The 21027-nt window shown below is 44.0% G+C and overlaps 1 protein-coding gene and 1 long non-coding RNA gene across 2 annotated transcripts; one reads left to right on the top strand and one right to left on the bottom strand.

Annotated features, from left to right (window-relative positions):
- Positions 1 to 2587: 2587 nt before the first annotated feature.
- Positions 2588 to 20388, bottom strand: LOC134440777 (ornithine decarboxylase 1-like). Its single transcript, XM_063190909.1, has 9 exons — positions 20287 to 20388; positions 8440 to 8613; positions 7325 to 7497; positions 6231 to 6447; positions 5731 to 5814; positions 4616 to 4778; positions 3847 to 3962; positions 3106 to 3207; positions 2588 to 2704 (listed from the first exon to the last, which is right to left on the bottom strand). The coding sequence occupies exons 1-9, from the start codon at positions 20386 to 20388 to the stop codon at positions 2588 to 2590; spliced, it is 1248 nt and encodes a 415-aa protein (XP_063046979.1).
- Positions 12329 to 13731, top strand: LOC134441154 (uncharacterized). The gene is made up of 3 exons (XR_010033100.1): positions 12329 to 13023; positions 13299 to 13385; positions 13536 to 13731. It is a non-coding gene; the product is annotated as an uncharacterized LOC134441154 (long non-coding RNA).
- Positions 20389 to 21027: the final 639 nt, after the last annotated feature.

The raw sequence follows: 21027 nt of genomic DNA, 5'->3' as shown, positions 1-21027 counted from the left end.
CACACTCCCTTCCTCCACTTATGCTTGTGGCCTCGCCCCACCTCCGTGGAGAAAAAAATTAAGTTTCCCTGCTGTCAGCCTAGCCACAACAACTTTTGGGGGACTGTTATTCATTCACCATCCCGATTGCAAATGAGAAAATGACACTAGAGTTGCTTTTGCTTTTGCAAGATATTGAATTAATTTTCTGTTGTCAGTGACATCATCATGAGCACACAAGAAGGCAAGCGAGCAAGGGAGGATTGAAGTCCGCATATTGGAATCCCCCTGCCCGGCCCCATCTCTCCTTCCACAACGCTCCAGTTGCATCTTCACTAGCATTTCACAATAAAGGTGTGAAATAAAAGCAAGAAGAAATACATGAAAAAAATACACATTATTTTTTAAATTAGGTCCATGAATCCATGATCCATGAATCACAGTTTATTGCCATCTAAATCAGCATATCACCATATAATGCATATAATGCATCACCATATAATTGTATAAACAGTTCGGAAATACAAAAGTGCACATACATTATCTTAATATCATATAATTACGTGTATTATTGTTGTTATTGTTATTGTAATTATTATGACATAGTATCTCTGTATTACTACAGTATATCTTATAGTTTTCAACAGATCAAAGTAGGTACTGTGTACATATACATGTATCGGAATATACAGATCACATTGTTTTGGGTAATATCCAAAAAGTCAACACCACATCTACAGTATGATCCCTAGGCTAGACAAGAGTCCTATTTATAAATCTTAGTACGTAAGTACATATAGCAAATGTAAAACGTGTCTGGCTAAAACAACAATAACAAAAAACAAATAGCTTATAACTCATTTTAGCCTTAGCCCTTTTTGGGAAAAGGTGCCCTCTGCCTATTACTAAAACCTAAATATCTCAGCCTCAGAAGCACATAAAAACATGAAATAATTTGCATTTAACAGCTGGGGCCCTCATGGGACTTCCAGCTTACCAGGCTATAGGTTATATGTTGTATTGGGTATTCTTGTGACATAGAATAGAGATAGAATAGAATAGAAAGCCTTAACTGTCATTATACAAAGTATAATGAGATTTGAGCTTCCCTACAAGGTGCACAGATGAACATAGTCCAGTAAGTGTGAGTTTGAGTGCGACACTGACACTGCGTAGGTCAGCAGGCTCTCTATGGTGGAACGGTAACAGGTCACCAGCAAGCTTGAGTCTAACTGTTCTTTCTTTAGTGCTCTCAGGAAGTACAATCGCTGCTTGGCCTTTTTTTTTACCAGAGCTGAGGTGTTAGTCGACCAGGAGAGATCAGCGGAGATGTGTACACCTAGGAATTTAAATGAGCTTACTTGCTCCACACGTTCACCATTGATGTACAGGGGGGCAGGAGCGTCTTTGTTCCGCCGGAAGTCCAGGATGCTTTGCAACATGAAACGCAGTACATTGTGACAAAAAAGTTAAAAGGAACTTTTCAATAGGGCACTCTTTGTCCAGCAGGGCAAAGGGACCGGTGCTTTAGCACCACCTCATCCCTATCTGTGCACGCCTTTGCTGCTCGGCTAGTGTTTTGGTTTAGAGCAGTTTTTTACCATTGTAAGCTTTGGTGACCCAATCGTACGAGCACCCGCACAAGAGGGAGTCACATGGTACTCTGTTTCCATCAAAAACACATTCGTTATCATTTTATTCCTCAATTTGTCTTCAGTCAAATATAGAATAAATGTTTAATGTATGACTTACATTTTGCTGCTTCTAAGTTCTATTCATTTATTAGTTTAAATGCTTTGTCATATATTCAACACAGGCTATGTATGGTAATAAAATTAAACCCCTTAAAATCAAGACGGATTCGCGACCCACTGTGGATCTTTGGCGACCCATAGGTTGGGTCCCGACCCATAGGTTGGGAACCACTGGTTTAGAGCACGGATGGCGGGACAGGGCGGTCCGGGGCTTGGGTTTAGAGCACTGCTTGACTAGCGTTGTACTTTAGAGCAGTGTGGCAGGGTGGGGCTTAGCTAGAAACTCTAGCGTGCTAGTCTTGTGTCCAGGTCCTGGTTCAGCTCTGCTGCTGAGACGGGCATGCCACAGCCGGATGCCATATTACCTGGACCACATGTCGGGCATGATGCTCTGGGCATGGGCCTGCTGCAGGTGCTGCCTGAAATGGGCATCGAACATCAGAATCATCAGACATCAGAAAACTTAAGCAGCATGTTATTTGTTCCACAGGGCTGATAGTATTCAGGCTCCATGCCTGATTTCAGGCTTGACAGAGTTTGCAAAAATAAAAACATTGATAATAATAAGCCATTAGGTTATTTTTTTTATCTCAGAAAGTGTTACAGGTTCAGGGTTTTCTTCTACTATCAGGCTTAAATAATGGTCATACACAGGCTATTAAATGTTTGAATTATGTGTCGAAATAGGCCTAAGTTACGTCACTATGCAGTATCTTGTCGTCGTCATTAGAGCAGGGGGAAAAGTTCAGGCTCAGGATTTTTCACCCCTGGTCCCAGCATTTGAAATTATTTTTAAATTATTTTTAAAATGAATTAACTGTATGTAGAAAGGATATACTGTCAGCTGAACAAACTTACCAAGCGGCGCGAGATATGACGTAATGGACATCTGGACTCTGGAAGCCATTGAAGTTTGAAGAAGCAGCAACAGTGTACGCCCCCATGTTCTCGAACAGCAGCCAGTCCCCCACCTAGTGGACAGTATAGGAACTTGTATTAATAATATCCTAATTTATTTATTATTAAAATAATATCCACAGTGTACGCCCCCATGTCCTCGAATAGCAGCCAGTCCCCCACCTAGAAGAGGGTGAAATGTTTATTAATGGTATAATAATTAATATAATCAAAATCACAGACACACACACACACACACACACACACACACACACACACACACCAAACAACACTGGAATAGCCTTGCAAAGTACATAGAAAAACACAAGAAAAACACGCACACACAAACACACACAGAGATGTTCAAAATGAAAAACACGCACGCACGCACGCGCGCACACACGCACGCACGCACGCACGCACACACACACACACACATATACGCACACACACAGCATCCCTTCCCTTCCCCCACCTGTAGCTCTGGCAGGGTGGTGTGTTCCACAATGCGGTCGATCCCATCACACGTCTGCCCCCATACACTGCACGGCAACCACTGAGCACCCTGCTCAGGACTCTACAAGAACAACAGAAATGACACAAAACGTCAAACAGAATGAGAATAGCTAAAAAGGCAGCCAGCCAGCCAGTATCCTGCTCAAGTCTCCACGACAATACAACAGAATAGAATACAATTACAGAATTATGTTGAAATGATAGAATACACAGTACTGTATTTAATTGCATAGAAGTGTTCAACAGCAGATTTCGAAAATCCGATTCATAACTTTTATCCCATGTTATGGGTCTGGCTACTGACAACCGACACAGCTGAGTCATATTGGCTTATTTTTTAAACTGCAACTATTCAAACACTGGTGAAAATTTAATTTGGCAACTCTCTACAGAGTCGGATTCCAGACAACTCTAACGAAGATCCAAGCAAGTTTGTAGGTGAACAACTACAGAGGAACCATATAGTAATAATTAATTTGACTTGCCAATAACAGTGAGGTGGATTTGTCTTGGCAATTCCCCCATAATCACAATGATGTCTGTCAACTGGCCACCTCACCATTATATTACATTACACTTAGCTGACGCTTTTATGCAAAGGGACTTACAGTTAGTTATAGAGCATTGTTTACTGTCTCTGGAGCTATATGGGGTTAGGAGCCTTGCTCAACGGCACAGATGATCTAATGTATGATTTCACCTTCAGAAGGGTTGGTGGAATGTGAGAACCGTCCTTGAAACTGCCGTTGAATGAACCATAAACTCCGTCGTTCACATAGTACATCAGGGTACGGTCACCGCTCCCAGTGTCGCCCTCTGATACAGCACAAAAAGAAAAGAATTCAGCAACAGCAATAGCAGTAGAATTTGATTAGCACATTATCATTAATGTAATTTAGAAAAAGAAAAAGAAAAAGAAACTAGAAACATTTTAGGGATAATGTTATACAAAGAAATCAATCAAAGGTAGATGAAAATAACGCTGTTGTTAACTTCGTTTAAAGGCATGTCACTTTTGGGGCAGTTCCTAAATTCCATTTCACCCCGTCTAGATTTTGCCCTGGACATAACCAGCTAAGGAGACTCTGAGGGCCTAAGGCCGGGGAGTGCTACACATACTTGCTTCAGGACAACCGGAGCGCTAGGCAGGGTGGTCTAGTCTGGCCTACAGGTAGGTCAATGGGTTTGCAGAGCTGCTATTCACAGAAAATCCACATCACATTGCAATTGCTTTTCCTGATACATTTTAAGAACTTCAATTCTTTAACATCTTTTGATGTGTGTGTAATGTAGGCTATATACATGATGTTTGTTATATTATATATATATTTCATTGGTTTAACTGTGTGTTCATAGCCTACTGTAGTGCTTTAATGTATTGTACGTATCTTGGCTGCATTGTAAAAGAGGCATGCCCTCAACACACTACAAGAATGAAAATAAATTATTCAAAATCTAAATCTGAATACCGCCAGTGTGAGGCTCCTCAACCAGCACCTCGTTTTTGGCGATGACGTTGACAGCAAGCGTGTAGGCAGAGGCTACGAAATAGCAGCCAGGCTCAGCAATGACCTTCACACCTGAGCCAGCAGGGAAGTACCGGTCCAGCGCAGGGTTGATCACCGCCACACACTGCAAGACAATACAAGTTAGCCTACATCACTGTCCAGAGCAGGGTTGATCACCACCACTCACTGCCAAGACAAGACAAGACAAGACAAGTTAAGTTAGCCTTCATCATTGATCACCTTCACACACTGCAAGACAATACAAGACAACACAAGTTAGCCAACATACGTCCAGCTCCTCTATTGACCTTTCCCAGTCACATGACCTTCGTAAAAGTGAATTGGTTTGAGTGTGAGTAATGAGAAACGACAAATTAAAAAATGTAAAAAACGTCAAAGACCATCACCATACACGGGACAGGATCTGAAGGCATATGCCTACAAATATTCAGTTAGGCGTGACTTTACCATTGGATCGTCCCTAGAGCTGGTGGTCATCATCTTATAAGGTTTGTTCTCATTTTTCATTTATCATTGTTCGTTAGGATGAACTATATATAATTACATGTCAATGAAATAACTTATTAGTCTGTTGAGACATGACCAGTTGTACATTTTCTGCTACCTGGCAATGACCATCTGTATTGTAGCAGTGCGCTAGTGGCTCGCTGTTAGTACTAGCCAATGTTAACAACATGGAAATAGTAAGTCCTGCTGTTGTAGCAATGTTACATTCAGTCATTGGGATGATTGTATCCTCATAGTACTGCTCATTGATCCACCAGTGTATCACTTTAACAGTCAAAGAAAGTAATGTTGGGTTTTGAAAGTAAACACTATATTTGATCGCTATAATCTTTTGGATATTGCACCATAGATCTATGTGGTTAGTTGAGGTAGACTACTGGTAGTTAATGTCCAAAATGGTTAACGCATTTGTCGTGACGTCACATGGGAAGGGTCAATACAATACAAAGTCGATAACTTCCATTGCCGTTGTTACTCTTGTCGTATTTGGTGTCCTCGTAAGTTTAAGCTTTAAGTGAATGTAGACCGTTATTATTTACAACACCCACCTCCTCAAACTTGAGCTTGGCATGCTCTGTTCCTGGGTAGCCTCCCCCGATATCCAGGAGCCTCATGTTGAATCCCAGCTCTGCCTAGTTAATAATAATAATAGTAATAATATTTTTTATTTTTTTTTGGGCTCAGATGCCATGCCTGTAAGCCAGTAAGGGGACACGGGTTCAAGTCATTCAGTCAAGGTCATTTCCAGGTCTTTCCCCCAAAAAAGGGAAAAAAAGATCAAATAAAAAGGCAATTGTGCAAAAACATATTCAGTAATGTGCAATTAAATGTGCAAATGTGCAATTAAATTACAAGGTCCAAATTATGTAGCGCAAATGAGGCTGAGGGCCAAACAAATCACCCGACTGTATGGCCACAGATTGCACACATAATGTTTTCATTTGTTCAAATTTCAGGGTGGGCCAAATGTTTGCCATGTCTGGCCCGGATCTGGCCCATGGGCTGGCATATAGAGGCCACTGCCCTACAGTGTACAGTGCATCCTCACCCCCAGTTGGAAGACGTGGTGTGCATCAGCGATGGCCTGAGAGTAGGTCTTGGGGTCAGTGCAGCCGCTGCCCACGTGGAAACTGACCCCGACGACCTCCAGAGACAGCTGACGAGCTCGCTCCAACAGCACCCGACACTTCCTCAGGGGGGCGCCAAACTTCACGCTCAGACTAATGAGGGCCGTCGAGTCATCTGTGGTGATGCGCAGAACCAGCCTGCGAAGACGAGGCAGCACAAAACCGGAAAGAGTTGCCCATGTAAGCATGTATTGTAAATCTTGTCAGATCCTGTTCGTGAGTCTTCATACTAAATTTTATATGTTATTGTTTTAATCCATTTTCCACTAACTAAATCTACCTTTGACAGCCATTTTGAAAAAGGGCTGCAAGTGGCCAGATCTTGAGCGTCTACAATTCTTAATCTAACTAGGCCCCTTTGTGAGTCTTCATACGAAATTTGATGCTTTTATCGCAAGAAATGGAATAAAAAAACGTCTTTAGAATAGAAAAACATCATTCATTTTTTTAATGGGCTTTTTCGCCTTTATTTCGGAGAGGACAGAGAAGAGCGACAGGAAGCGAATGTGGAGAGAGAGACAGGGTAGGTTGTGGCAAATGACGTCGGCCGGATCCGAACCCTGGGTGCAACCCTTGGGCATGTTAGCCCAAATGTGGGGGGCTTAGCGCGCTGCGCCAAAGCGCCCCCCAGAAAAAAACATTATTCTTCTCTGTACAATGATATTTTAAGCCTTCCTACTAGGTGCACACTATATGAACAATATAATTGTATAAATAATGTCCTAACAAAGAACTAAAAAACTAATATGCTACAAAAACAAACTTCAGTTCAGTGAGATAGATTTCTGCACATAGTCACTCCACTTGCATGTAAGCACGTATTAAATGTATGTACAGTACTATAATATAACTCTCGACTGGACTTAACAAAAGAAGGCAAAGTGTAAGCAAACTACAACAACACATTTACTGAACATTTGCCATGACAGCGAGCAAACTTGAACCGTGAAGCCCTAATCATAATAACCATTCATTAATAATGTGTAATATTAATAATATGGTTTAACACACTTACTTAGCGTTGCCATGGCAGCGAGCTATCTTGAGGAGCTCTTCCTCGTTGTCAAAGGTCATGGTGTGGGCACCGTGTTGCAGAGCGTACTGCAGATGGGACAGTTGTTTACAGGGGTTGGCGTAGATGATGCGCTCTGAAGACACACCCACCGACTGTACCAGCTGGATCTCAGCCTACACAGTAAAACAAACCAACACTAAAAGGTCATTTCCACTGCCCGTTTTATACCCGGTACAGCTCGACACAGCACAACTCGGCCGCCACTTGTTGCTTTTCGATTGGGCATGACACAGCTTGATTCAGCTCAAAAAACAGTCAGCCGGTTTGTAATGGAAACTCAAGCTGGGCTGGTTTGACAGTATCACTCATCTCGACATGGTACGCACGACACGGCATGGCTCAGCCGGGTTGTATATGGAAAAATGCAGGGAGCAGCAAGTTAACACAGGCATCAGATCCATGGAATCCAAGACAGCTTTGGGTGCGAACCTGTTGCCATGCGTAGGCTATTGTATCATTGGCTACGGTTACATGATGGTTTTAATTCCGAATTAATAATTCCAAATTATATAGTTCTGTCGAGTTTGCTTTGATCTTTCATTTAATTCCGAATTAAGGTGTTTAGGCCACATGACGTCTTCAAAGCGGAATTATGCTTTATTCAGAATTAAAGTAAGTTAATTCCGAATTAAATGTCTCGTGTACATGTAGCACTTGTGTTGGTTTTATGCTTGGTAGCACACCTGGCACATGGAGCGCAGACACATGCACACAGTGGTGCAATAATGACACTGACACAACCGCGAGAGGCGATCTTCCCAACTTCTGTGCTGAGGCTGTGTAATAAGAAGTCCCAGTAGGATATCCCACCCCTACGCTACATGACTCCTCCTGAAGTGTGCAAAGTGCTCTGATGTGCTCTTGGTGTTGATATGCTTATTTACTTTTGGGTCATTGGGACCACTGGAGCACGGACAGTGATCCACTGGAAGCAGGCCCAATTTTACTGGCATCTGCTCTCCTAAAGATGCGCAGATAGAGACATCTGTGGAGGGATATGAGTGGCATGACAGTGAGGGTAAAAGTGTAGGGTAAATGCTGTATGTACTACGTACCTTGCTTGCACAGTCAAAGCCAGCGCCCAGAGCAGCCAAGGCCATGACCACTGCTCTGCTGGGGTTGCACTTGACTGCGTAGTAGGGCTGCACACGGGGCAGAGCTCTGGTCCACCGGAGGTGCTTCCTCACCACATCCCCCAGGTCCGCCACGAAGAATGCATCGTCCCCACCCTGAAAGAAGTAACGTGCTGGAATCAGATGAAGAAATTTCACTAAGCCCTGCTACACTGTAAAAAATAAAAGCTGGTTTCAACTTGCATTTTCAAGGCAACTGTCTGCACTGAGTTTTTAAGTTATAGGTCTCATAGCAGTGCTATTACTAAGTTGAGTCGATTAACTTAACAAGGTTTTGCCAACTAACTGTTTGATTATTCAACAAACCTTACAAGGTTACATCAACTACTGTAACGGTGTGGTGATTGGGGGAACTGCAATCTTTAAAAAAATATTAAATCCCAAAACACCGTCAGCAAAAATATCAGTGAATCAGTCAGTGGAAAGCATGAGACGAGGCAGTTCCTTAAACGTTCAAATCTTCATTCATTAAATGTTCATTAAATCCAACAAAAAAAGTAGATCCAACAAAAAAGGTAGTAAATCCAAAGGGCAGTGTACTCCAATGAAAAAATAAGTCTTTCGTTATCAACTCTCTAAAAAAAGAGAGGAAGAAGATAGAGAAGATGTGTAGTGTAGTGTAGTGTTGTAATGTGGGTGTGTGGAATTGTGTGCGTTTCTGGGCTTGTGGTGGAGTTGCGTTTTAACTTGTCAAGGTGCGTATTGTTTGGGGTGAAGGGCAAGACGGAGAGAGCAGCCAGCGAAGTTAGTGGCAATATCCAGCCAGTTCATTTACTCACGAGTCTTCTTATTGAAGAGGGAACCACCCAGGTCCTTTTAGACGATGTATTCCATTCTTCTTAGGCAAAGACAATGTCGGCACGCTTACGGCAGTTCTTTCGGATATCACGAAGGGTCCGTAGCAATAGTGTCAAACGTAATTGTGTTAGATTCCAGGCTGGATACTCGGGCTCACGAATATTAGGTGTGTTGTGTGCGTGTGTGCGTGTTACTGCTCTCATTTTGGAGTGAGTGAGGGGAGTTTAAGAAACAAGAGGAAACTAGAATGCCACACTGATTGCAATTGCGCTCAGCTGCGCTTAATTGGGACGAGCTCCGAGCTCAGCGCAGGTGAGCGGGGGAGGGGAAGAAGACAGACCGTCACATTCTCCCCCCCATGGAAGAACAACCGTAGGTTGTGAGGGTCAATCCTGGAAGCCAGGGAAGTCTTCTTCATCCGACGATTCCTCGAAGAGTATCCGAAGACCTTCCCTCTCCCGGGCATCCAGCTCCGCAGCTGTTGGAAAGCATGGCTTAAGGTTGTGTACGTGAATAGTGCAGAGGTCCTCTCCAGTGTCCTCCCGGACCACCTGGAAATTCACAGGACCCAACTGCCGGACAATTCTGTACGGGCCTTTCCATTTTGGAGCCAGCTTGGCCGAGAAGTAGCGTGCTGCAGAAGACTGAGGATGATTGCGCACCCAGACCCTGTCCTTCGGCAGGTAAGTGACATCTCTTCTGTTTTTGTTGTAATTTCGCAGTTGTCTGCGTTTTGCCATCTTACTGCTTTGATCTGCTTTGTTTTGCAGGTCTTTGAGATGTTTTACTACATCGTAGGAAGAATCATCAGGCACAAACTGTGTGACTGGACAGGAGTTTGTCCATTGGACTTTGCAGTTTGCGTCCAAGCTGCAGTTCCGCAGGGGTAACTCCTGTTGTCTCGTGGACAAACGAGTTCAAGGCGAACCGAAATTCAGGTAAGTATATATCCCACCTTCTGTGATTGTCGTCGACAAAAGATGCAATCATGGCCTTGATATTTCTGTTCACACGTTCCGTCATGTTGGTTTGTGGATGGTATGCTGTTGTGAGCTTTGGCGTGACTGCCCAACTGTTGCAGAGCTCTTTAAACAGGGAGGAGACAAACTGAGAGCCTCGGTCAGAGACTATGAAGTCAGGGACTCCCCAGCGAGTGAGAATTTCTCTCTTGAAGAGTTTGGCAACAACTGGTGCAGTGGCTGTTCTGGTTGGGAAAAGCTCAACCCACCGGGTGTAGTAATCAACGAAGACGATGAGGTACTCATTTGTTCTGTGCTTCGAGGAAAAGGGCCCATGATGTCCACTCCCACCATTTCATTGGGTCTCTTCACCTCTGTCTGCTGAATTTTTCCGGCAGGCTTCTTGTTGTCAGCCTTTCTGGTCTGACACCGCTGGCAACAAGCAATCCGAGTTTCACCTCCGTCCACATTCCTGGCCAGTAAGCCCTGTCATAGAGTCTTTTGTACGTTTTGAATGTTCCGCAGTGTCCACTAATGGGTGACGAATGGTAGGAATGGAAGATCTCGTCCCGCAAGGATGCCGGGATGTTAGGCGGTGGAGTGTCTTGCCGTTGTTGGTGGTCTTTCGATACACCATGTCTTCCATCACAGTGAAGTCTTGCTGCATTTTTGGGTCGTTTTCTGCCAGTGCCTTGAGGATGTTTTGAATGTGTGTGTCATTGTGTTGTTCTGTGTACAGGATGTCAGCAGTCAGAGGGAAACTGTCTACCTTCTGGATCTGGACGGTTGCAATCGACCCAGCTGGAGGTGGAACACGAGAGAGGGCATCGGGACTACATTTAGTTTTCCCTTGCGATATTCCACGATGAAATCAAACTTCTGCAGTCGCAGAGCCCATCGCAGGAGTCGACTGGATGTTTTCGTAGACGTCAGGATCCATTGGAGTGCAGCATGATCAGTAATAACTGAACATTTTTGTTTCAAGATAGTACTGCCACTTTTCAAGGGCCCAAATGACTGCTAGGGACTCTTTATCTGTTGTGGTGTAATTACGTTCTGCTATGTTCAGCTTTCCAAACGCAATGACATGCTCGGTCTCAGGGCCTATGTGTTGTGTGAGCACTGCACCAAGACCATGTATCACTTGCGTCGGAATGCAGGTCAGGCATGGGGTGACCTAGAACAGGTGGTGTTGTGAGACATGCCTTCAGTTTCTCAAATGCCTGTTGGCAAGCTGCAGTCCAGACAAAGCTTTGGTCCTTCTTCTTCAGGTGGTTCGTGGGGCTCGGCAATCTGGGAGAAGCCTGGGACAAACCGGTGGTACCAACCGGAGAGTCCCAGAAACCTTTGAACCTCCTTAAGGTTTTGGGGCACCGGGTAATTCATGATTGCGGTCACTTTGTCCGGATCGGCAGTGACACCAGCAGCATTCACGATGTGTCCAAGGAACTTAACCTCAGACAGGCAGAAGTGGCTCTTCTTGAGGTTCACCGTCAGGCCAGCACGGAACAGACAGTCAAAGACATCCTGGAGGTCGGAGAAGTGTTGGGAGACTGAGTTCGAGAAGCATAAAATGTCGTCAAGATAAACGAGGCAGCATTTCCCATTCAGTCTCTCCAATACAGTAGCCATCAACCTTTGGAACGTGGCAGGAGCATTCTTGAGTCCGAAGGGCATCACCTTGAACTCATACAAGCCAGATGGAGTGATGAAAGCAGTCATGGGTTTGCTTTCCTTGCTCATGGCTACTTGCCAGTATCCAGAGTTGAGATCAATGGTAGAGAAGATTGTGGATCCGGCCAAAGACTCCAGAATCTCTGAAATGTTAGGTAGAGGAAAAACATCACTCTCCGTCAACTTATTCAGCCGTCGGTAGTCGACGCAGAATCTATGACCACCATCCTTTTTAGGCACCAGAACAACTGGGGAGGACCAGCCAGAATGTGATGGCTCGATGATGCCTTGTGCCAACATCTCTTGGACATGGTCCTTCACGATGGCCTGTTTGATGGGAGACATGCGGTATGGCTTTTGTTTGACAGCAACGTTGGTGGTAGTGTGGATGACGTGTCTTAGTACCTCTGTTTTCCCAATGCGGTGAGTGCACACATCAGGGTTGCTCAGTAGTAAGTCACACAACTGTTGTTTCCCATCCTCTGGTATTTGAGCGGCTGACACTGCTCGCTCAATGTAGTCCTGTACGCTTAAGCGTTGTGGTTGCAAGGACAGCAGAGGGGGCGGAATGGAACTGATGAGCGACACGTGGTGTGTGTGTAGTGCCCGGTACTGTGGGGACAATGTAGAGATTAGCGCACTTCCGGGTTGGAAGAAGAAGACAGCGGATGGATTGGCTTTGAACGTGAAAGAGTTGTCTGAGACATTCAACTGTATTTGGCTATGGTATATGAAGTCTAGTCCCAGGACAATTCCGTATGCCAGTGCCACAGATGGAAGGACAGCTACTGACAGGTCAGTCACGTTTCCATGAACACCAAGATCTAGATCCATCCAGCCAAGTGGTGTTACAAGCTCTCCATTTGCTAGGTACAAAGAACCCTGTGTCCATGGGTTAAGTGCTTTGGACTTCATCACATCGGACCACAGGTATTCATGTAGTAGGGTGCAGCTTGCACCAGTGTCTAGGATAGCCTTCCCATACCAGGAACCTATGTTCACAGGCACGACCAGCTGTTGAGGAGCAAGGGGACCTGGCAAATCCATGGCGGGAGCAGTCGTGGAAGGAGAGGAGGTAAGCGTGTTTTTCTCACTCTTAGATGAAACAGCAGTAAGGGCATTTGCATTTCCACTTGATTTCTGATTTGATTTCTGTTTATGTTGTTGTTGTGAATGTTGTTGGCGAGGGTGGTGTACAGGAGAGCTATGTTTAGGGCAGGAACCAGGATTGTGTGTGCCTTTGCACCTCCAGCACAACAGAGGTGGTTGGCTTTGTGCTGAATGTGGTAAGGGGTTTGAAACCTGTTGTGGTCGGTTGTATCTGATGTGTTTTGCTTGGTCTTGTTCTAGCTGGTGTTCGTGGTCCTTTTCCAATTGGTGACCAAGACGGACAAGCTCATCGACATCTTTCACACGTCCTCGAAGTTGACTGGCAAGGTAAGGCTTGATATTCTTAAGTATGAGTTTCACAATATCTTGCTCAGTGAGTAGTGAATTCCATCTCCTACATAATGCTCTATAGGGATAAGCGAAATCTCTTATTGACTCCTTGTCTTGTTGCTTTTTTGTGCGCACTCTCTCCGCCAGCTCATCTTGGTAATCTTCGGCCAGAAATGCGGATAGGAAAGAAGTCTTGAACTCCTCCCACGTACCAACTTGAGTACGGGTGATTTCCCACCAGTCCCTGGCGGTACCATGGAGAACTGTCCGGAATGTGGCCAGAATGTCAGCGTCTGTCAGAGGATGCAGTGCAATAAAGTCCTGACATTTTGACAAATAAAGCACAGGGTCTGTGTCGTCTCCGTTTTTTCCATAAGTAGGAAAGACTTTCATCAGCTTGATATGATCCACTCTGGAAGAGTGTACACTAGAGGAAGAAGACACAGCAGGTTGAGAAATGACATGTGCCGAAGAGCTGACCTGTGTGTGGCTCGTAACGGGTACATGTGAGGTGTTGAGTGACTTTTCGTTGCAATTCTCCCATTTGCCTCTGTGTGTCCCGAGAAGTGTTCTCCACTCTCTGCACTTGATCACACAAGGAATCGAATCTGGCTGTCAGGGTGTTCACTAGTGACATGCACTCAGTCAGTTGTGTTCCTTGAGTCATCATCCTGCCGTTTATGTCAGACATAGTCATTTGAGATGGCTTTAAAATCCTTTGGAGTTCAAGTTGCAATTGTTGTACATTAAAGGTTAGTTCAGAAGGTTGTGGTAGTTCGTACTTTTTCACACTCCTCAGCAGCTACTTTTTCTCATTGCTTTCATGATAGAATCTAGTTTCTCTTTCCATTTTTGTCCTGCATAGTTAGCACAGTGGTTGTGAGGTAGGCGAAGTGAGCTTGAGACTGTGATGCATGTTCATCAAATTTACCCTGCATGTGATCACTGAGTTTTTTCATTGCATCTCCGATTTCTCTCTGATTTTGTTCAACTAGTAAGTAGACCTGTTCCCAGTTATCTTGTGCACGCTCTGCCAGTTGTCCTAATGCACGTCCTGGAGTCGGAAGTGCTCCTGGGAGTTGCAAAGGAGAACTATCCTCAGACACTGGGGTTGTGGCAGAGAGGTCAAGTGAAAAAAGTGGAATGAGTTACTACTCCATCTTGAGCACTGGTGTACACAGGAGAACTGCTATGTGTTACAGGGGCAATGGAGGAGGCACAGGTGATTAAAAGTGGATTAGACATTTCAGCCACTGTCTGATCAAGTAGGGAGATGGGATGTAGTGGCCTGTCTGCAGCAGGGTCATGAGTATGTGTGTTAGAAGTAGGTATGCGAGCAGAAGGGGCAGGTGTATGTAGATTTTGAAGTGGTATGGGTGCAGAGGAGACCTGAACATTAGTTATGTTTGAAGAAGGGACAGGTGTATTTATGTTAGGAGGGTTGAGTAAGATGTTGGGGGGTGAATCAGTAGGAAGAGGAGGAGAAGACATGATGAAAGATATCAATCGATTCATGTGCTAAATATCAGCTATCAACATGCAAGAGCAATATCAAAAAGACACAGCAGGGGGCAGCAACGAATGCACAGCGAATGATCAGGTTACAGGTATAAGAATCAATGTAATGAATTAAGTGAAAATTGCAAAGGGTGTGTGTGGTGCTTGTGTTACTGTGTGTGTGTGTTTTTTTTTTTTTTTTTTCAAAGTCCCAAAACAGCACAGCAAAAAAGTTCAAGCAAGCTCAGCGCGGCGGCTGATCAGCAGGGCAAGCAGAGCTTCAATGTCCAGCACAGCAAAGTTAATTCAAAGTCCAGCACAGCAAGTAATTCAAAAAATATCCAAAATGCAAAACTTAAATGTTCAGATGTTTTTGACACCAATGTCACTCCATACTCAGTAATTCAAAAACGGTGGCACAAATGTCACTCCATAGGCAAAAACAGCGAAGCAGCCACTCTCAAACAAATAAGTGATCAGTTGAAGATCAAGGGCTCAGAGATAAAACAAAACAATCTCCGGCCCCACGTTGGGCGCCATTCTGTAACGGTGTGGTGATTGGGGGAACTGCAATCTTTAAAAAAATATTAAATCCCAAAACACCGTCAGCAAAAATATCAGTGAATCAGTCAGTGGAAAGCATGAGACGAGGCAGTTCCTTAACTTTCAAATCTTCATTAAATGTTCATTAATCCAACACAAAAGTAGATCCAACAAAAAAGGTAGTAAATCCAAAGGGCAGTGTACTCCAATGAAAAAATAAGTATTTCGTTATCAACTCTCTAAAAAAAAGGAGAGGAAGAAGATAGAGAAGATGTGTAGTGTAGTGTAGTGTTGTAATGTGTGTGTGTGGAATTGTGTGCGTTTCCGGGCTTGTGGTGGAGTTGCGTTTTAACTTGTCAAGGTGCGTATTGTTTGGGGGTGAAGGGCAAGACGGAGAGAGCAGCCAGCGAAGTTAGTGGCAATATCCAGCCAGTTCATTTACTCACGAGTCTTCTTATTGAAGAGGGAACCACCCAGGTCCTTTTAGACGATGTATTCCATTCTTCTTAGGCAAAGACAATGTCGGCACGCTTACGGCAGTTCTTTCGGATATCACGAAGGGTCCGTAGCAATAGTGTCAAACGTAATTGTGTTAGATTCCAGGCTGGATACTCGGGCTCACGAATATTAGGTGTGTTGTGTGCGTGTGTGCGTGTTACTGCTCTCATTTTGGAGTGAGTGAGGGGAGTTTAAGAAACAAGAGGAAACTAGAATGCCACACTGATTGCAATTGCGCTCAGCTGCGCTTAATTGGGACGAGCTCCGAGCTCAGCGCAGGTGAGCGGGGGAGGGGAAGAAGACAGACCGTCACACTACCTGAATTAAGTTAGAGCATCTATTCAACTAATCTTATAAGGTTATATCAACTAAGTGCTTGAGGTTATCCATTTCATATTTACATTATCATGGGTCGCCAAGTGAATGGGACAGCAATGCAATTGTCTACCACTATGGGGGCAACCAAACCATACAAGCATTGCTAACAACCAGCAGGCCTAGCAGCCAGCAGGCCTAGCAGCCAGCCGGTCAGCCAGCCAATGCTTTCAAAAGCAAGACAGCTTTTGTAAGCAAAGATATACAAGAACAGAATGAGAGTCCTGGTTTAAATACTGGTGCAAATGAAGCATGTGACAAGAGTGATCACGCATGTGGCAGCTGCACAGGGGCGGTTTTAGGAAATCTGAGGCCCTGGGCAAGAAACAATTTTGAGGCCCCCTTTAAATAATTAATTAATAATCGATAATGTATGCAGGCAGTGGCGTAACAACTGAACCCATAAGCAAGATTATCTAGGTGGGCCCCATATTCAATCAATATTTATATAGCACATTATCATACACAACTGTCATTCAGTGTGCTAAAGAGTAGGCTAAAGAAAGAGAAGAGAGAAAAATATATTGCTAGATAGTAGATAACTATCACCAAAGGCAGATGAAAACAAAGCTGTTTTTAATTTCTTTTGAAATCATACTGTTGGGGCAGGTCTTATTTTGACATCTAGCTGGCCCCAGCAGACAGCATAATGGGTGCATCCCAATATGTGACCTTGCCTCCTTCACTTGTGCTTGTCTCCTCGTCCCGCCTCCTGGCCACTCCTCCATGGAGAAAACGATAAAGTTTCCCAGCTGTCAGCATCGCCACAACAACTTTTGAGGGACTGTTTTTCATTCACCATCCCAATTGCAAATGAGAAAAAGACTTTACAATTGAGCCTTTGCAAGATATTGAAATATAATGCTGTTGTCAGTGATGTCATCATGACGAGAAGCAAGTGGAGGAGGCAAGTGGAGGAGGCAAGGTCACATATTGGGATGCACCCAATGTCTGACTATGCCATTTCACCCTCTCTGGATTTGACCCTAGACACTACCAGAGAAGACCTAAGGCATCTAAGGATGATATTACTCTAGCACATCCACAATATCCTATATTTAGAGCCCAAGGCATTTAGTGACTTAAAGACTATCAGGACTGCTTTAAACTCGATTCTCAAAACAAAACAAAAAACCCTCACCGGTAGCCAGTGAAATGACCAAATACTGGAGTGTTGTGATCTCTTTTGCTATTTAGAATTCTAGCAGCAACATGTGGATAAGTTTCACATGCCTGAGTGACTTTTGGGGAATGCCTGTAAGGGTAGGCTATTACAATAGCCAACTCTGCAGGTAATAAAAGCAGAGATTCATTTCTACCTAAGGTGACAAATGATTTAGTTATGCTGTTGATGTGAGCATTCAGCCTGCAACACGTGAGAAATAGCCAGGACAGACCCACACTCGTTCCATAAATGGCCAAAGAAGATAGAATGAGACAATTTGCGGTAGAGGGTTGATTACAAAAGAAAACTTGAGAAACAAATGGTGATGCGCCTCTTGAACGAAAACATAGCTCACAGCACAACACACCGATGAAAACACATTCAGGAGTCGACACACCACCGTGCACCATAACGCACACTGCACTCTTGAGCCAGTGAACACCCGATACAGAGGAAACGGTGACTGAAGTAGAAACTATTGTGTTTCAGAAACCGAAATTAGGCAACAAACGAGAAACAACAGGCACCTTGCGCCAACTGCGCGTGCACACATCTGTTGAATAGTTAACAAGTCCCTCTCTAGTTCTAACTAATAACTATATCACTCACAACTCTGAAGTGACCCAGCTTGCTTCGTGACGTGATATAACAGCTAGACAAACTTCCGTCATGCTAACCAGAAATAAATGCAGCAAACCGACACGGAGCCGACATTAGAGCTATCAACTTTTGACTAGTTACACCGAATGACAACAATGCGTGAAGTATGACATGATACGGTATCAAAATTTTGCTGCGGCGGACATAATGATTGAAAGGAATAAACCCCTACCGTGCCTTCTTTGTAGCTTCTGTACAACATATCTTCTGAATATCCATTATGGTCATGCTAGCACTGGCGATTGAAGTGGTCATTTTACAATCCTGTCTTTGAAGTAGAGGAGCGCGGAGCACAAAGTAACGCAGGGCAATTTGTAACACGGACTTTTTATCAAGATGCACAAATCATGTTCTGCCTACTTCCATAAACAAGGTCAAGAAGGCATGTTACAACATAGGCAAACGACTGAGTTTTCACTAATAACCATGACTTAATGTGGCTTATTATCAAGAAAGGACAAGCTCCCACGCCTCAGTGCCGAATCAGCTCTCTGGGGCAGGCTGACATTCGAAATAACGGTAGAATGTTGCCGATGCAACTGGCGCTCTTAGGCTACTACCGGTATAATGTATCCCACAATTCAAGGCCGCAATACAAAAATAATTCAAAGAAAATCCACATAAATATCGTTCTTTTATGGTCTTCATTTCTATTTGAAACATTTATTTGTATAATTCTACCACCCATGTGACCTACAGTTGCTAAAAGTAGCCTACTATTAATTTTCTTGTGGCATAATGTTGAGTTAAAATGTAAGTCCCACCGTCATGCTGAAGTGTGCCACTGGTTATATATATAAGATGCGTTTGCTTTGAAATATGTTCTATAAGTCGCGTGAGAACCTTCTTGCATAAAGTGTGATAAATCGCGCAGGAACCGCTGCTTTGAGCTAGGGGGCCCCGTGCTGAGATGTAGGGCCCCGAGTGCCTGATTATTCGTACCACGTGGAGTTGGTATGGGGGACGACGGGGCCCCTGAAAGCTCGGGGCCCCGGGCAGTTGCCCGACCTTGCCCAATGGTAGAACCGCCCCTGCAGCTGCAGGCAGTAATTTAATCATGACAGCCCTTAGTACTCAGGTGAGCAGGTAGTGATTGGTTCAAATGGGACTGACTGATTGATTGAATGATAGAATGGAAGCAGGTCTTGGTCTTGGAGAAGTTGTGAACGGTTTCATGAAGATGTCCTGAATTGTTTCATGGATGCAGAGAATATAGCAGATCAAACCATACAGTATGATCATTACCTGTTTTACCACATTTTACCTTTGCCTGGCCTGTTTTAACACAGCTTCATAATGACATTGCAGCCTGTCACAGGGGAAAGTTGAAAGTTGAAATGTTGTGCAGAAAGTTGCCTTGAAAACTTGAGTTGAAGTCAACTTTTATTTCTTACTGTAGATTACTTGACCTTATCCATAGGCATCCACTACACTTTATACCATTTCATTACTTGACTATCCATTCTAGGCATCGACTACAATTTGTATACCATATCAACTCAACATCTCATACAAAAACATACAAAAGTGAGTTGAAATAACTCAGCTTTAGAAAGTAGAAGTTGGCATTGCCAATTTCACGGTTGAGGGGCTCAAAAATTCCAGTAAGTAGAACAATGTCAAGTTGTAGTTTTTACAGTGTACACATGGGTGTCATAATAAATGCCATGAATAAATGAATAGATCATTTAATTACTTTGACACAGCAATGTTTGAGAAACCAACAGAGTGCTTGTGCGCATAGATATGCAGGATATGAATATTTACATTGCGCAACCCGGTATATCCATATTTACAGTAGGACTACGATTCCAGGTATATCCACAAGTTCCCGTAGGCCTATATAAATATTTACAGTACGGTAGGCCTACTACTGTATACAGGAGGAGACCCTCCTGAAAAGGTGATCTCACAAGGTGCCATCTCACAAGGTGCCATCTCACAAGGTGCCATCTCACAAGGTATTCCGTCCACTAATAAATAGATTAAATAACTGTGTCTATGCTTGTAAGCAAATGAAATAACATAATAACCCATAAGCTGTGTCTATACTTGTAAATAAATGAATATAAATAATCTATGCTTGTGCATAAACACCGTGACCGTGGCTATACATAAAACAAAATAACATAAAATGATGTGTCTAGTGTGCATACTTACAGACATTGATAGTTTACTTATGATCTGCTCCACAGCATCTTTGGCACTTCCTCCCTCCTCCAAGATGGTGAAGTTGAAGTCTGCGCAGGTGAAAGTGTTCATGGCTAAATCTGGGGGGCAAAGGAACTGTATTACAAAAAGAAGCAACTCCACTGTTCTCTTCTAGTCCACTAGTGACTAAACCTGCAAGACCTTCACAACCGCAAGCATGGCTGTGACCATCCGAGCTGTACGTACTACCCTCAGAGCAGCGAAAAGGAAATGGCGCCAATCCCGCAACCCATCTGACCTTGAAAAACTTAGATCTCTACTAGCCTCCTTCTCCGCCTCTGTAACAGCTGCCAAGACTACCTACTACAACGACAACATCAGCAACACTACACACCCACCTAAGTTGTTCTCTACATTCAAGTCACTGCTCAACCTTCCCCCCCTCTGGCGGCCACAGACCTTAACCCTGACAACTTTGCCACCTTTTTCACGGAAAAGACTGCAAATATTAGCAAGCAATTCTGTGAGTCGCCCTCCCCCCAGAAGATAGCCCCTTGGCAACCATGCAGACTCCTGCAACACTCCATGAATTCACTTCACTCTCTGAAAAAGATGTTTCCAAACTCATCACAGCTGTTCCAGAGCTGTCAAACTACCTGTTGGACCCAGTGCCCACGAACCTCCTTCAAGACATTGCCCAAACAGTGGTCCCAGCGATCACATCCATCACAAACTCCTCGCTGTCCTCCG

This window comes from Engraulis encrasicolus, chromosome 24, assembly GCF_034702125.1.
Source record: "Engraulis encrasicolus isolate BLACKSEA-1 chromosome 24, IST_EnEncr_1.0, whole genome shotgun sequence".
NCBI lineage: Eukaryota > Metazoa > Chordata > Actinopteri > Clupeiformes > Engraulidae > Engraulis > Engraulis encrasicolus.
The sequence above is the reverse complement of the archived record's forward strand: the minus strand, read 5'-3'. Positions and strand labels throughout refer to the sequence as shown.